This window comes from Capsella rubella, unplaced genomic scaffold, assembly GCF_000375325.1.
Source record: "Capsella rubella cultivar Monte Gargano unplaced genomic scaffold, Caprub1_0 scaffold_5, whole genome shotgun sequence".
Lineage (NCBI taxonomy): Eukaryota > Viridiplantae > Streptophyta > Magnoliopsida > Brassicales > Brassicaceae > Capsella > Capsella rubella.
Window position 1 is genome coordinate 10,196,818 of NW_006238919.1, and position 16,272 is coordinate 10,213,089.

Genomic DNA, 16,272 nt, shown 5'->3' on the forward strand with positions numbered 1-16,272 from the left:
AGAAAGAGATGGCAAGTTGAAATATTTATATATAAGGTCGGATAAAAGATGCCACGTGTTATTTAAGATTTGAGGCCTTTTTCTCATTTTCAGACAAACCCGAAACTGTTTCAAGATAGGCCCAACCTTTTCCTTAATCCAAGAAGCATTTTACATACAAGTGAATATTCCAGAAATACATAAAAGCAGAGGCAGAGCAAAACCAAAACCAGAGCAAACCTAAATCACCAGCAACTAGACCACACTTATAGAACATTTACAAGCAAAACACTTTTCAAACCAAATCTAAACAAACACTGATAACTTCAACTCTCTTTGACACCAGTTTCTTCATCAGTGTGCTCGACCTACAGCTTTCTTGTATTTGTAGCGTTTTGAAATCCAGAGGTATACTAAGAAGTTGAGGAAACTTAGAGTTGCCAGCAGGTAGAAATAGTAATCAAGATGACCTCGGTTCAAGTTATCCGGTATCCAACCCGGTTTACCGTTCTTCTTCGTTACCTTCATCACAACAGTCACAAGAACTGTGCTTAAGTAGTTCCCTAACGCAACCGTGGTCAATGACAAAGCAGAGCAGAGACTTCTCATGGCATCAGGAGCCTGATCATAGAAAAACTCAAGCTGTCCTATAAAGGTGAAAACTTCTGCACAACCGATAAGTAAATACTGCGGGATCTGCCAGAATATGGACATTGGTATTTGTTTTTGGTCATACGCATTGTGACTTCTGACATAATCAAGCCTGACAACCTCCAGAACTCCTGCTGTAACCATGGCAAAAATGGAGATCACAAGACCTATACCCATACGTTGGAGCTGAGTAAAGCCTCGTTCATGGCGTGTGAACTTTCTTGCGAACGGGACGATGAACTGGTCGTAGACAGGAGTCCAGAATAGTACACTGACAGTGTCGAAGAGTGAGAGTGACGCTGATGGGATTTCAAAGTTTTTTCCCATGTGTTGGTCCAATGTGTTTCCTTGTAAGACAAACATTGTGTTCATCTGGCTGTACACTGTGGCAAAGACTATCCCCGAGGCCCAAACTGGAAGAAGTGTGATTATGGACTTAAGTTCTTCAACTTGAGTAACAGAACAGAGTCTCCACGGATTCACTTCCCCGTCTTTGATGCTATCAGATTGGCTCTCAACAGCTGCCTTGTCAAAGAACCTGAGATATATATTCAAAACCTTGATTAGAAAACAGAGTTAGAGATTAAAACTTTATATTGTTAAATATGGAGACTTTTGTTTCTTACTTCAAGTTATCAGTGTGCACGAGTTTCCGGCTACCTTTGATGTTACTCTCATCATCTGCGGTTTCGAAGAGCAGAGACTTGTCCTCTGGAACCTTAACACGTATCTTCCGAAAAGCTGCAACTATAACCTGAAAGATCCGTGTAAGAGGACTCCCTCCAGGTCTCTGAAGCCTGTAGAAACGGCTTCCCAAGAAGAAAAAGCAAACCGCAATGACCATGGCGACTGTTGGAACACCGAAACCCCATCCCCAACCAACGTTCATTTGTATCCAGACAAGAACTGTCGCAGCAATGAGAGCTCCAACATTAATGGAGAAGTAGAACCAGTTAAAGAAAGAGCTCTTCTTGACCTTCTCAGCCTCATCATTCTCATCAAACTGATCCGCCCCAAAGGACGAAACACACGGCTTTATACCGCCTGTTCCAAGCGCAATCATATAAAGCGCGACAAAGAAAACAGCCGTCTGTCCCGAATTCGGATGACAAGTATTGCCATCGCAGTTACCTGGTTTAAGTCCAGGAACTGAAGCTGATAATGTCAAAAGAGTCATACCCTTAAAGAGGTAAAAAACAAACTTGATTAGTTTAGTTTCACCAAAAGGATTCACATTTTAATCAACCCATGGGAGGAGTCTAGTTAAAACAGAGCAAGTAAAAAAAGAAACTCACAGAAACATAGATGAAAACAAAGGTTGCAATAGTCCAATATCGCCCAAGATAAGCATCAGCTAGAAAGGCTCCAATCAAAGGAGTTATGTAACATGTTCCAGACCAATTAGTGACGTTATTTGCAGCCGTAGCATTGCCTTGATTAAGACGACTCTCAAGATAATTCACAAGGTTAGTACCCATGCCATAGTAGGCCAATCTTTCACAGCACTCATTTCCTAAACAAGATTTTAAACAAACGCAAAAACTGATCAATCTTCTATATATGGATACCAAAAAAAAATTAAAAAGAAATTTGAGACTTTGTTTAAGATAACACCAACCAAACTCAACATCTTCCAATATAATTTTAAAATTTGTTCTCGCTATCGTTCAATTTCCTTTTCTTTATTTAACGTGTATATAAACCCCGCTTTTTAATCATCATTACTTTTATTATTTACATTGTAAATGTTTTTTTTCTAGTGGACCTAATCAAAACAGGGGACCTGAGGCCACTGCATCAGCTGGTCCTGTTCATCCTATAAGCCGATGATGAAAGGAAAAAAAAGGTTTGGTGAAACGATAAGAACGTTACCGAGAATGAAGCGGCAAGCTTTCCAGTTTCCAGTTTTCTCCTTGTTGGCAGGATTTTTGTGAATATCAACAGTTCCATCTTCCGTATACACATCTTTTTCTTCCATATTCCTATACATAAATTAGCTTTTTCTCAACAAAGATGTCACAACAAAACACACATACACCCCAAATTCTAAAGATCCCAAGTTTGAGCAGAAACAAACCCTTGAAAACAAAAATCAAGTAGCTAGAGACAGATTTATGAATCAATAAGCCGGTAGATTTTTAGATTTGGTCAATACAGTAAACAAGTAGATGTAGATTAGATATTTAGACAGGAATATGTAGATGAAGAGTAGGAAGTTTCCATGGTCGGAATGAAAAGCTTTTTTTTGGTAAACTAGATGAGCTTAAGACTCAAACACACAAAGAACATGGGAATAAAAAAAAGGAAAAAGACAAACCTTTTGTCCGAGACAGAAGTCGATAGTAACTATTTTACCGGGACAAATGTAAGGAAAAAAACAGTTACGGAGGAATATAAGACGGCACTTGTCGTCGGAGTAAATGAGCTTAAAAACAAAAAAAAGAGTTGCAAGCAAAGCTCCTCCTCCTCCTCCTCTGTTCTCAGCTTTATATATATATATATATATATATATATATATCTAATAAAAATAGAAAAGGAGCGTTGTTCACTATTTTTCTTCCGACTGTTTTTGATTTTAACCCTTAAGTTTTGTAATTTGTCTTCAGATTTTTTTATATTTGTTTTGTTTTTGACTCATAAGTATAAATAGACACATGTTGAAGGATGTAGTAGACAAAATTATAACATAATGGAAAGATTTCTCTCCACCAAACTTTAGTGGACGTAATAATTGTCTTTCTTCTCCTCAATACTAAAAACAAGAAAGGATCAAGTGTGAAAGCAAAAGGTTTGGGTCTATCAAATAAATGAAAATTTTGGATTTGCTTCTTTTAAATATTGTGTTCATACTTCGTAATCGGGATTTTATTGTATTTGTCTTTGAGTTATAGAGATATATTGAGCTCAGTTTTTTTTTAATCAAAAAGACAAAAAAGGATCGGTTAAATAAATTCTTTTTTTCTATAGACATACTTTTGGATGTGAAACTTAATTAGGCCAAGATTCACACAGATTTTTTTTAGCATTTATAATTTGTAATTTATGAATTTTAAAACAATTTTAAATATAAATAAAGTTATGTTGATTTTGTTAGTTATATTTACCTTAAAATAAATTATACACTCATTTAAAATACATTGTAGCTAATCTTTAGATATACTAAAACATGATATAAATTATAATATTCCATTATTTAATTTTTATGTTAATGAAAACTAAAATTAAAGTACAATATCACTTATTAGTATTATTTAATGCATGATTTTTTAAAAATTAATATAATTTGTTTTAAATTGTTAATTTATACATATGTAATCAGTAAGTAAACACATGTCAGCATTCGAGTATAGCAATACAAATTTAATGCATGGTTTTAAGATATTTAAGTTTTTAATTAAAAATATTTAAACAATAAACTGACACGTTAAAAAGTAAAAACCCATAACTCAACTTAATTTATATTTTTGGTGGTCCGGTTTTAAAACAGTTTGAGGTATATCCAAATCACTACTCCCTAGATTGAAATACATTTTCTAAAGGTATCAATCAGTGGCATTTTTCTTTCCTTTAATGAGTAAAAGAAATGTTTCAATTGATAGTTCTGAAAACTTAGCTATGGTAATGATATCTGATTTGATATGCTTTGGCTGAAATAAGAAGGTGCAAATTTGACAATTGCTAGTAAAATAATCGTTTGATCAAAAGATTCACTAAGGCCGTATATAAATTATATTTAAAAAATGCATGTGAATCGATAGAGTTGACATAGTTGGGGAATTCTATTTATGATACGAGGATTTGGCTGTATCTCTCCACTTCTTTGTTGACTTGAACTGTTTAATCCAAATGACTAGCTGTTATTTCTTTAAAATATCCCCAAAATAAAACATAAAGATAAATACACAAAAAAAAGTAACTACACTGAACAAGATAACATAACCCACGCATAATAAGAGGTTCACTTAAAATATCTGATCAACTTTTTGATTGTTTAATATTCCAATATAACAAATTATGTTTAGTCTTGCTTCACGCTTCCATATACTCTCCTCTAGTCAACTTTTATTACGTATTATCATTCGTCTCATCAGTTAAGAGTTGGGATGTGACATTTAAGAGTTTACGACCATGAAATGTTTTTGATGTGGTTTTTGTGCAACTAATAACGGATCCGAGAGCAGTACTGTCGCAAAGTTTGACAAATATCTCGTCAAACGTAACGGAGTGTCGTGGTGAACAACAACACTTGGTCCGCAACTTTTGCCAATATCATTTGAGTACGAAAAATATTAGCTCACTACAATAAAATGAATGGATGAACACAGCATTTACTTTTGTATCATAGATATATTAAAGATCGATTGACCAACGAGATAAAACACTACCTTAATTAAGAAGATAATCTGCATGAATAAGAGTACAAATATAAGACATATATTATGAACCGTGATCAACAACTAAAACTATATTATAAAAAAGCCAAAACAACTACTATTTTATATAATTGAAGCCATTGAACAATGAATTTGTATATCCGTGTATGCATGCATAAACTATGCATATGTTTTAAATTCTCCCGAATCATCACGAAGATTATAAAGTAATTGTTTAAAGATTGGATTATCTTGTAAGCAAAAAAAACACACAGCCGTTGACTTAAGAGAGACTGAGATCCAATACATTATTTAACATTGCTTGTGGAATTATGTGTTCACATGGTTTAGTCCTAGTAAGTATAATCTTAAATCAGTGGTTTGAACTAATCATTAAAATCCGTTTAAAATCATGAATGGTCTAATTAATGGCATAATTCACATATTGATTTCGATATATTGTGCCTACAAAAACTCTCAATAACTCACTTTAATCATTTTAGGGAGAGAGTACAATGGTTTAATATTTTTATGTTAATCTTCTCACACTCGAATTACTAGACTTTAACTAACAAACACAGTTAACTCTAAAACAAAGCTTTATATACTCTCTAGTCTCTTCTAATTATATTGTAATACAGGAGGAGTCCTATATGAACTAAAAAACGAAGACTTCAACGTTGATATTGAAAGGTTGGTGCAAGGTCCAAACTGTATAATACAATAGTACGAAAACTGTTGTCATCAGATCTTACTGAAATTATAAGTAAAAAGATATATATACTTAATGCGATATAATTATAATCACTTGATAGATCCACTAATCAATGATGAGTAAATTATATAGAAATTTGGATCACTCATATTTGATTATTTCACGGGAATCATAGAAGTTGACCTTTTGATTCCATTCTATCTAATCCAATTAAGAAATTTATATGCTTCAATTCAAAGCATTTTTTTTTTGTTCTTCCTGAAATTTTAATTTTATTTAAACAAAAAAAAAGTTTATGTACAAAGACGGTAATTTAATTAAGGGGGAGCCGGGGGGAGCCGGGGGGGGGGATTTGAAAGATAGAGGAAACATTTTTTTAAGATTTACTGCCAAGTTAATTTTTGTTTGTTTTAACTCTAGTTGTTAAAAACAAAACTTGTAAATGGGTTGAATATAAAACCGTTTATGATATGTTGTTGATCTTCACATGTGATTCGGTTTGGTGTGCTTAAAAATTGTATAAGAAATTAAGCAGGTGAGTTATTCCACTAATATAGTAATTTGGGTTTAAATTGAAAACTTAACAGCTGTTTATAAAGATTAGTAAACTGAAAAGGAAAGCTAGCTAAAACGTATATACACACTTGAGAGCTCTTTGTGAAGAGTTAAATGATCTAGGAAGAAAGGTTCATTAAAAGGTAATCTACCTATCACTGTCGACGACAACAACTTTGTTTTCCATTATCTTGAACTTTTGTTACAACTTTTTATAAAGTTTTATAACTAATCTCACAACAGACCAAACCTGTAGCAAGAGTTGGATTAATCAGAGAATCTGTTCTGATGTGAGTTAAAATTCAATATAGTTAAGAAAAATGCATTAAAACTATATATAGATATGAATTTTGTTAATGAGATTTGGTTTTACTACTCCTGATGAAGATCACATGAATATAACACTAGCTATGATAACGCTTGAACTTCATAACTCCATATTCTTTCAGACTTCCTCATCCATTTATTTCGACACATATACTCGACATGAGCTGCATTATTTATAGTTACGACCACGTACTGATCATAGTTCAGGCTTGTACATGTACAATAACCAACGGCGTTGAGTACTGCTTGATATGATTCATCCTTTTATGCCTGGTCTTCACTAGTATGTTGTTTCTTACTTTGTCTGTCTCCTTCATCGGATGGTTGTCGTCTTTCTTGCTTTCTTCCAACCTCCGTTGGCAGCAAGAGATCTAAGTTACTATCTTGGGACAGTACTACTTGATCAGATTCGCATTTCACTTCCTGGTCAAACAAAAAAGAAAAACACTAATTGTTATTTTTTAGTGTGGAAAAATAATAATCCCTTTTAACATATTGGATGCATGATATACATATCTTGAGATGTTGTAATCATACCGGAATTTTTCCAACAATCATATGAGCCTTGTAGAAAACATCTTTAACTTGGTTTTTATCACCCCAAGCCTCCTCAAACTTGGTTATTAAATCTTCATTTATAAGCTCTACTCCTTTCTCCTTGGCCTTCATCGAAGGCTGCCACGATCTCAAGAAACGGATAAACCCTTTAAGCGAGAGTTTATGCGGAATGTCTAGAGTAATAGGCTTTCCTTCGGAACCCATCCCTATGCTCTCAAAAGGAAATGGCAACGTTTTATAACCGTCAAATGCCAAATTCATAATAGGAGTTCTAAAAGGTAGAGTAGAGTCCACAAGGCGCTTCATAATGGGATCGACCTCAGGCGAGATAATGATGTCATTGTATACCCAAACGGCGATCAGGCCTCCTTCTTTGCGGAGAACACGTTTTGCTACATTGTAGAATGTGGTGAGGTCGAAAAAATGGACAGCTTGTGCAGCAACTATGAGATCCACAGAGTTCTCTCCCCCAACTAGAGCCACCATCTCATCTTCTGACATTGTTATTGGACTGTGATGGTAACTGATTCTTGAGTGTTTGATTGCTCGTTTAATTTGTGCTTCGTTTATATCGGTAGCCACAACATTCTCGTAATGCTCCACAAGCTGCAAAATATGTAAATAGGTCTTAGTATTGTCATTTGTCAAGACTAATTCACCTACTATATTATATGATCTATGTAAAAATGTGATGAACAAGATCATATATTTGCCATTATAAAACTCAACACGAATAGGCGCCTGATTATGCTATATATCTATGATTTATCAACATTCATATATGGTTCAATAATATTTTGTGAAATATAGTGAGAACATAGCAACAACATATAATACCAGTCGAATCATCGTACCAAAACATATATGATAGATACAATATATCGTAATAAAATAACAACGATCAAAATATGCCACCACCAAATTTGACTTATCTTTAGAATAATAAGAGACATGAGTCAAGAAAAGAGCTACCTAGCCCTCCTAAGTAAAACTTGTTGCTGGATTTAGTAGCATAATCCCCGTATCACAAATCATACTAATTAACTAGTTTACGTTCTTGCGGAATTATAGATAGTCTATAATGTATACCCCAATAGCAGCCTGGCCGTTACCAGTTCCGACATCCCAGGCAAACTTGTGGCCCTGTGTCCGTGCGGCAATCTTCTTGTACCAATCCATCGGATACCTAGGCCTTGCGTCGAGATAAGCTTTAGCATCTTTCTCTGATAAGGCAGCCATTGTCCTCTTCTTCTTCTTTACTTGCTTTTAATACTGAACTTCGTTTTATCTATAACACTCTAGTCTGACGGAAAAAAGTAGTATATATACTATATCTCTCTAGTCTGGTGTACTCTTGTTTGTATTGATATATTATGGAAAAAAAGTGTTGAAGGAACTAGGAAGTCCAACTTGGCGAGAAGAAGACGTCTTTAAGGACTTCTCTCTGTCTTATATATATTTTTTTGGTTGAAGACAAAACAGCGTCAGTAGAATAAGTCACACGTGATGGGATGATAGAGATGAAAGAACAAGATTTCTGAATATCCATGATTTTGGACTTTGTTAATAATACCTTCTTCATAGTCCCTGATCAAAATTTCTTGGCTTTTTTTTTTTTCTTTTTTCAAAGAGTTACAATATCTAAGTAACCTCTAAATGATTTGTTGAGCAAAATAAAAACTTCTTAATAATTTGTTTGTAATATGTGTTAAATATATAAGAACAAACAAATCAAAGTTAAGAGTAGAAGTTATTAATGGACAAGTGTGGTTTTAGTGACAACGAATTACAAAAAAAAAAAAACTGAAAGAAAAAATTGTACATAACAGTGTAATCTGGGTTTTATCTGTATTAGCATACGGCCCAACTTATAATGGGCTCAGTTTTGTAGGGGCTTATGGTTAGTTTCACAGATATAATAAGTGAGGATTTAAATGAGAAAAAGAGAAGTCTCTGAAGTTTTGTTTTTCCCTCTTTCTTCTTCGCGAGAGCAGAGTATCATCGGCTCGTTGCTCTGTTCTTGTAAGTTGTAACTGTAACTCCGACGAGTTTTTCCGGGGTGGTGTGTGATTCCGAAGATATATATAAGCTAAGTTCCGGTTCATCTTGGATCGCATTTCTTGATCTCTTTTGAGCGAGTCCGACTACAATTCTTGAAATCATGAGTGAGATCGTGAGAGTTCAAGAGATCAATCACAAGTCTGCATACATAAAGATAATCCCCAAGAACTGCTTCAATCTTGTTACGATCATATCGAACGTTTCTACTTCTGATCTCTCGTTCGCATCTAATGGGAGCTTCAAAGACTTCGTTTCTGTATTATTGGCTCGACGTGACAGTTACCGTGCAAGGAGGTTCTCTTTGAAACTGCGGTCTTTGGATTTTGATTCAGATACGTACAATCTTGTCAGTGATTGTGTACGCAACGTGCTGAATCGAGGTGTTTTGTTTCTTGAATTGGACGTAAATGTCGAAGAAGGTTACGCACTGCCATCTGAAGTCTTCACTTGCAAGAAAGTTGTGAAATTGAGACTAGGGTCTGGTTTTGTTATTGAAAACATCCCTAAGGAGGCTTTGTTTCCATCTCTGAAGGATCTCCTTCTCGATAGAGTTATCTTCAATGATACTAATGGTGATTGTGCGTTTACAAAGCTTGTTTCTGCTTGCCCTGTGCTTGAGGAGTTAGTCATATACAGGAACAAAAATGACGACTGGAAATGGTCTCGCGTTGTGTCTAGCCAGATCCTTAAGAGACTCACTATTCGATGTGAAGAAAGTGGATATTATGAGGGCTGTAGTTATGAGCCTATTAGTTTTGACACTCCAAGTCTTGAATACTTTGAATACTGTGATGTTATACGAGATGAGTATCCTGTTGTTAATCTCAACTCACTTGTTAAAGCTAAGCTAGAGCTTCCTTTTTTTATGGGTGGTGATGACTATGATGCTAGCAATCTGATGAAGGGTATGAAAAATGTTCAGATTCTAAGCTTAGGCGCTGCTGAGACGATGCAGGTACGTAAGTCATCTCTATTGTTTTATTGTTTCTCTTTACTGCAGCTTAACAACTAGTATCTCTAAGAGGAACCATTGAGGTGCTAAAATTTTGCTAGTGGGGATGCGAACATTCTAATATTTTATTCTAATGCAAAAATATTAGAATGTTCGTTGAAATTATGACTGACTAAGTTGTGTTTAACATTTGAATGTCTAGCAAGTATCTAATGGTACTGCTCCTCTTTAATCTTGGTAGAAATTAGAATGATTGTTGAAGCTATGACTGATTTATTTGTGTTCAACTCTGTTTTAGGTAATTTGGACCTTCAGAGAAGCAGTACCAGTGTTTGAAAACCTGTATGATTTATCACTCAGTACTGAAGAAGATTTCTGTTGGGATGCTCTGCCAATCCTGCTTGACAAGTCTCCCAATCTTAAGACTCTCACCATTGAGGTATGACTGCAGACCCCCAAGAGAGAAACAAACGAATCAAAAACTCACAAAATTTTTTTAATTTCAAAATTCTGAATGCAATGGGGATTTTGTTTTCTTCTTCCAGGCTTTGCATTATACTTCTGAATGCAATGGGGATGTGAACTCTGTTTGCAAATGCTTGAAGGGGTATTCTTTCTTGTTGTCCAGCCATATTGAGGTTCTAAAGATAACCCAATTCGAGGGAAATATCAGAGAGATGGTGCAGGTAATGCATGTCTTGGAGAAATTGCAGCGTCTTGAGCTGTTGGAACTTCATATTCAGGAAAACGAAGATGACTTAAAGCTACAGATCATGTTGGATCTCCTAATGCTTCCAAGAGCTTCGTCGAAATGCAAAGTCCTGGTCGATTTTCCTGAGCAAACTCCAGTTTGTTAGCTTGTGACATTTTCGTCATTACTGGCTGGTTGTTCTGTCGTTTCTAAAGCTACGTTTAGGTCTATTATTACTCAATACTCATTTTGTGTTGCTTTAACAATTTGGTGAATGGAATATGATATGGACTGATGTTGTCTTCTGCTCTTCTACTAATAACATTGTAGCTTAGATGATTTTATCAACGGGATACAAAACTAGTAAAATCTCTGTTTACAAAAGTTGAACCATCACCCAAAAGAAAGAAAAACAAAAAAGGTGGGTTTTATAACTTTTACTTCATTAAATATAATTCCAGTGCAAAAAAAAAAACGGATCCAGAACGTGACCCGGTTGACCACGTTCTCCTCTTTCTCCCCCAAATCTTAAAACCCTAAATTCTCAATTACCGTCGCTCTCGTCACACTCCGTTCACTCCACCAGCGACAATCTCCGTAGAAATCTCAGTGGAACTTTCTCCAATGGAGTTTTCCTTACAAGAAGACGATTTCGGAGGAGATTATCCCGCTGCCAATGCCACTAGGGCTTCAGGTCTCTACTTTAATGGATTCATTACAATTTATGGTTTCGTGGTTAGATTGGAGTGAAGTTTTTCTCTTATAGTTATCTGTATCATTCAGGTAATAAAAGAAGCTTCGGTGATCTTGAAGACGATGAAGATGATATTTTCGGATCAAAAAAGGTAGGCCTTTTCGATTTTTTTTTATATCGCAAGTTCAGTTTTTGCTCACCTGCTTGATCAATGTTGAGATTCAGATTTTGAAATTATCGTTGTTTAGGGTCGAGCTAAAGTGGAGGAAGCTGCACCCGGTGTTGCCACTGGGATGATTTTGTCACTCCGAGAGAGGTTTTTTTTTTTTTATCAAATCCTTTCTTCACGTTTTTGGGTGCAAAGCTTACGAATTTAGTGTAAAATCCTAACCTTATTTTGCTCTTTCTCTTTGGCAGCCTTCAGAATTGTAAAGATGATCTTGCTTCGTGTCAAGTATTGTTACCATTCTCTACTCTAGTTCAGTTTATACTATTGCTCCTGTTTACAATTGCTTCTTTTTTTTTTTGTATCTAACTATATGTTTTTTGGTTAGAATGAGCTTGAATCAGCGAAGACAGAGATTCAGAAGTGGAAATCAGCGTTTCAGAACGAGTCCTTTGTTCCTGCTGGAAAATCTCCTGGTTAGCCTCTCCATACAATGTTGGTTTGCTCATTTGTTTATGTAATGCTGATTGTTGACTATTCAAAATGATTCTGTTTGGTTTCAGAACCTAGATTTCTGATTGACTATATTCAAAACCTAAAGTCGTCGGAGAGATCTTTGAAAGAACAGGTTGGCATTTGAGTAATAGGTTGTGTATTTGTCAATATGAAGGTCTTGATTTTTCAAATATGGGTTGATGGGTTATTTCTCTTTTCAGTTAGAAATTGCAAAAAGAAAAGAAGCTTCATGCATTGTACAATATGCAAAACGAGAACAGGAAATGGCAGAGCTGAAGGTAACTCTCTAGGAACTCATCGTCTAAATGATATCCTCTTTGCCTATCATATGTTTTTTTGAACATAGAATAAATGTTTTCTTGGAATATCTTAGTCAGCTATTCGCGATTTGAAATCTCAACTCAAGCCAGCGTCAATGCAGGTACACTTCTCCACATGTTTTCATTCTGAAATAAGTGATATAATTCTGAAATTTGTTGAAGCAACTTTAACCTCTAGGTATAGTCCTCTTCTTTTGTGGCATAGTGTTCGTTTGAGAATTGTCATCCTCGACCTTCATTCATGTAGAGGAAAATAATCCCTTTGTCCTGTAGTTTCTCTGGTATGAATATTGATGATATAAAATGTTCCTCGTAATCCTATTCCTATCCTGGCGCCTAATTAAGTCTGAGATATAAGAAATGGCTATTATGTCAAATTACATTAGTCATCTAGCAGGTCTAAATGATCAGATAGCATAGTGTACTTGATATATTATTGACTTAACTTTGTAGGCGAGGAGGTTGTTGCTGGATCCAGCAATTCATGAAGAATTTTCACGCCTGAAGGTTTGCACCTACTCCTTTTCTATTTGGCGTTAGACTACTCTATCATAAGAATGTAACTGTGGTAATATATTCTGAGATAATAAACTTGTTGCTACTTAGCTAAATTCTTCTCTTAAAGAAAAGTACATAAAAATTTATAGCCTGGTGTCTTCATTTGGAGATTCCTGGTATTTTTTTTTTTTATTTTTTTTTTTTGTCGACAGGAGATTCCTGGTATAAAAATCAGTTTGTTTGACCTTCTCGTAGGTCGATGTACAGTTGTGGATGAAATCTCCCAAAATTTTTCCTTATATTTAGTTGGAAACTTGCAATGAAGGATGAGTAAATGGAGTTTGACCTGATGTATGTGGTTAATGCAGAATCTAGTTGGGGAAAAAGACAAGAAGATAAAGGAACTCCAGGATAATATTGCAGCAGTTACTTTTACAACTCAGAGCAAGATGGGAACGATGCTTATGGCAAAATGCAGAACCCTACAAGAGGAAAACGAGGAGATTGGTCACCAAGCTGCTGAAGGAAAGGTATAGCTTGTTCTACTCTCAGTCTTCAATCTGGAATTGTTCGGATTATAGACGGCAGTAGTCAGTCGTCTTCCTCTACAGAACATGATTTCCTGAAGTGGGCAAGATAATTGATGTCTCCCTATGTTCCATGTTTTATTACAGATTCATGAGCTAGCGATGAAGCTTACAATGCAGAAGTCTCAAAACACAGAACTTAGAAGTCAATTTGAAGGTAATTCCTATGTTTGATATCAGATTGAGCAAAAGATTCTTTGTACAGATAGAATATGGAATTGAGGTTTTGTGGAAATGTAGGATTGTTCAAACACATGGAGGAATTAACAAACGATGTTGAGAGATCAAACGAAACGGTAATTTATCCTCGTCTTTTATCTCTCAATTCCTGTGAAGAGTTTTCTCAAAACGGAAGAATGATTATGGGAAATGGTGAATTTGATGAATCTGTCAGGTGATAATATTGCAAGAGAAATTGGAAGAGAAAGAGAAGGAGATAGAGAGAGTAAAGAAAGGGATGGAAATTGCGCCTGATGTTGTAGTAGGTGACAAGAAGGATGAAGTTGTTGAAATTGATGAAGAAGATGCAAAAGAAATTGACGGTGGAGAATAGAAATATTAGCTTTATCAAACATATGTTTTTGTACATTTTTGAAATCACATTTCTTCTTCATTTTATATCTTTGAATTTGTTTTTTGTTTCAGTGCTAATCTAAACATTCCAATCTCTGCACAATCATTGATCAGATTCGACCAAAATATGCCCCTTACCATTAATTTTATTTAATTTAGATTTGAGTACTCCAATTAGTTAACTATTACACTTTTTCCCCAAAAGATAAGCAAATCACAATTTTAGGTCAATTAGATGCAGTTGTCACGAACGAATTCAAAATGCGAAGGAGCGGGGAAAACCAAGTGACGTGTAAGCATCTTAGCGAAAGCATCTCTCTCACTATCCATCATCTCCATTCATCAGATCAAATACAATAGGGTTCATCACAAATCCAGAAACCGTCACAGTTCAAATTTTCAAAAAAAAAAAAAAAAAAACTCAAAAATGGAGAAGTACGAGAAGCTAGAGAAGGTCGGAGAAGGAACGTACGGAAAAGTCTATAAAGCGATGGAGAAAGGCACTGGTAAGCTCGTAGCTCTGAAGAAAACTCGTCTCGAAATGGACGAAGAAGGTATCCCACCCACCGCTCTTCGTGAGATCTCGCTTCTCCAGATGTTATCTACATCGATCTATGTTGTTCGATTGCTCTGCGTCGAACACGTTCATCAGCCTTCAACCAAATCCCAATCCCCCAAATCCAATCTCTATCTCGTTTTCGAGTATCTCGACACTGATCTTAAGAAATTCATCGATTCGTATCGGAAGGGACCTAATCCTAAGCCTCTTGAGCCTTTTCTGATTCAGAAGTTGATGTTTCAGCTTTGTAAAGGAGTTGCTCATTGTCATAGCCACGGTGTGCTTCACCGTGATCTTAAACCGCAGAATCTTCTTCTGGTGAAAGATAAAGAGCTTCTTAAGATTGCTGATCTGGGTCTTGGTCGTGCTTTTACTGTTCCTCTTAAGTCGTATACGCATGAGATTGTTACTCTTTGGTATAGAGCTCCTGAAGTTCTTCTTGGATCCACTCACTATTCAACTGGTGTTGACATGTGGTCTGTTGGTTGCATATTTGGTTAGTCTCCATGATGTTTTCGTTTGCTGCTCTTCTGAATTCGCCTCTTTGCGCTGTGATTTTTTCTGTATGTTGGTTTTGACATATTTGAATTTGCATTAGCTGAGATGGTTAGGAGGCAAGCTCTCTTCCCTGGTGATTCTGAGTTTCAGCAATTGCTTCATATCTTCAGGTATTTTGAATTTACCTTCCATGAGTTCTTCTTGTTTTGTCCAGTTGCATTGTGAATTGCATTATTGAAGGATATAGCTAGCTTACCAATTGAAAACAGTTGGTTCTATATAGTTCAGGTTTCATTGATCATAGTTCAATGGGATTTAGTATACTTGAATAGAGAGACTATGATCTTGCTAATGGTTCCTTTTTGGTTCATGGAGGCTGCTAGGAACACCAACCGAGCAGCAATGGCCGGGTGTTTCCACTCTCCGTGACTGGCATGTCTACCCTAAGTGGGAGCCGCAAGACTTAACTCTTGCTGTTCCTTCTCTTTCACCTCAAGGAGTTGATCTTCTCACGGTAATTCACTGCCTAATGACCACAGAGAATGAATTTTGTTGCAAAGCAGCTCTAAGCTTCTCTTCTTCTTATTCCTAAGCTGAAATGCTTTTGTTAATTCTTTCTGATTGAGCTTTATGTTTGAACAAATGCAGAAATTGCTCAAGTACAATCCAGCCGAAAGAATTTCAGCAAAAACAGCTCTTGATCATCCATATTTTGATAGCCTTGACAAGTCTCAGTTCTGAAGCGAAGCACACACAAGTTCTTTGGTGAATCTGTTGTCATCTTCTTGGTGAATTTAAACATTTGTTTTATGTTTGGTTTCCGACACATCAGTGTCTTATGACTGGATTAGAGATCTGTAGTATTGCAGAAGAAACTAGTAAAGCTTGTTTATGGAGTGAATGTAATATACAATGGTCTGGTAGCAATGAGATGATTGCATCATATTGCTTTTGTGTAATCATACAAAATTGATTGCAACATTCTGAAATTGCCACTTT

At 35.6% G+C, this 16,272-nt stretch overlaps 5 protein-coding genes across 6 annotated transcripts; 3 read left to right on the forward strand and 2 right to left on the reverse strand.

Annotated features, from left to right (window-relative positions):
- Positions 1 to 98: 98 nt before the first annotated feature.
- LOC17884837 (protein NRT1/ PTR FAMILY 8.1) lies at positions 99 to 3,123 on the reverse strand. 2 transcript variants are annotated; one of them, XM_006292426.2, is made up of 5 exons: positions 2,948 to 3,123; positions 2,503 to 2,612; positions 1,926 to 2,143; positions 1,257 to 1,810; positions 99 to 1,168 (listed from the first exon to the last, which is right to left on the reverse strand). In XM_006292426.2, the coding sequence occupies exons 2-5, from the start codon at positions 2,606 to 2,608 to the stop codon at positions 334 to 336; spliced, it is 1,713 nt and encodes a 570-aa protein (XP_006292488.1). In that variant the 5' UTR covers positions 2,609 to 2,612; positions 2,948 to 3,123; the 3' UTR covers positions 99 to 333. The 2 variants fall into 2 exon arrangements, with proteins under 2 accessions (XP_006292488.1, XP_023637855.1); XM_023782087.1 differs by lacking the exon at positions 2,948 to 3,123 and adding an exon at positions 2,708 to 2,836.
- A 3,488-nt stretch (positions 3,124 to 6,611) lies between these two features.
- LOC17886152 lies at positions 6,612 to 8,436 on the reverse strand. Its single transcript, XM_006292673.2, has 3 exons — positions 8,248 to 8,436; positions 7,138 to 7,764; positions 6,612 to 7,023 (listed from the first exon to the last, which is right to left on the reverse strand). Exons 1-3 carry the CDS (start codon positions 8,395 to 8,397, stop codon positions 6,865 to 6,867), a joined length of 936 nt encoding a protein of 311 aa, XP_006292735.1. The 5' UTR covers positions 8,398 to 8,436; the 3' UTR covers positions 6,612 to 6,864.
- An 883-nt stretch (positions 8,437 to 9,319) lies between these two features.
- On the forward strand, positions 9,320 to 11,028 carry LOC17884884 (F-box protein At3g62430). The gene is made up of 3 exons (XM_006292425.1): positions 9,320 to 10,174; positions 10,470 to 10,610; positions 10,717 to 11,028. The coding sequence occupies exons 1-3, from the start codon at positions 9,320 to 9,322 to the stop codon at positions 11,026 to 11,028; spliced, it is 1,308 nt and encodes a 435-aa protein (XP_006292487.1).
- Positions 11,029 to 11,349: 321 nt separating this feature from the next.
- Positions 11,350 to 14,322, forward strand: LOC17886151 (FKBP12-interacting protein of 37 kDa). Its single transcript, XM_006291390.2, has 13 exons — positions 11,350 to 11,556; positions 11,646 to 11,707; positions 11,805 to 11,872; positions 11,974 to 12,010; positions 12,111 to 12,198; positions 12,286 to 12,350; positions 12,439 to 12,516; positions 12,612 to 12,659; positions 13,012 to 13,065; positions 13,425 to 13,586; positions 13,731 to 13,800; positions 13,884 to 13,939; positions 14,038 to 14,322. Exons 1-13 carry the CDS (start codon positions 11,487 to 11,489, stop codon positions 14,194 to 14,196), a joined length of 1,017 nt encoding a protein of 338 aa, XP_006291452.1. The 5' UTR covers positions 11,350 to 11,486; the 3' UTR covers positions 14,197 to 14,322.
- Positions 14,323 to 14,585: 263 nt separating this feature from the next.
- Positions 14,586 to 16,216, forward strand: LOC17885353 (cyclin-dependent kinase B1-1). Its single transcript, XM_006293219.2, has 4 exons — positions 14,586 to 15,271; positions 15,374 to 15,443; positions 15,649 to 15,787; positions 15,922 to 16,216. Exons 1-4 carry the CDS (start codon positions 14,644 to 14,646, stop codon positions 16,012 to 16,014), a joined length of 930 nt encoding a protein of 309 aa, XP_006293281.1. The 5' UTR covers positions 14,586 to 14,643; the 3' UTR covers positions 16,015 to 16,216.
- The last annotated feature ends 56 nt before the right edge of the window (positions 16,217 to 16,272 follow it).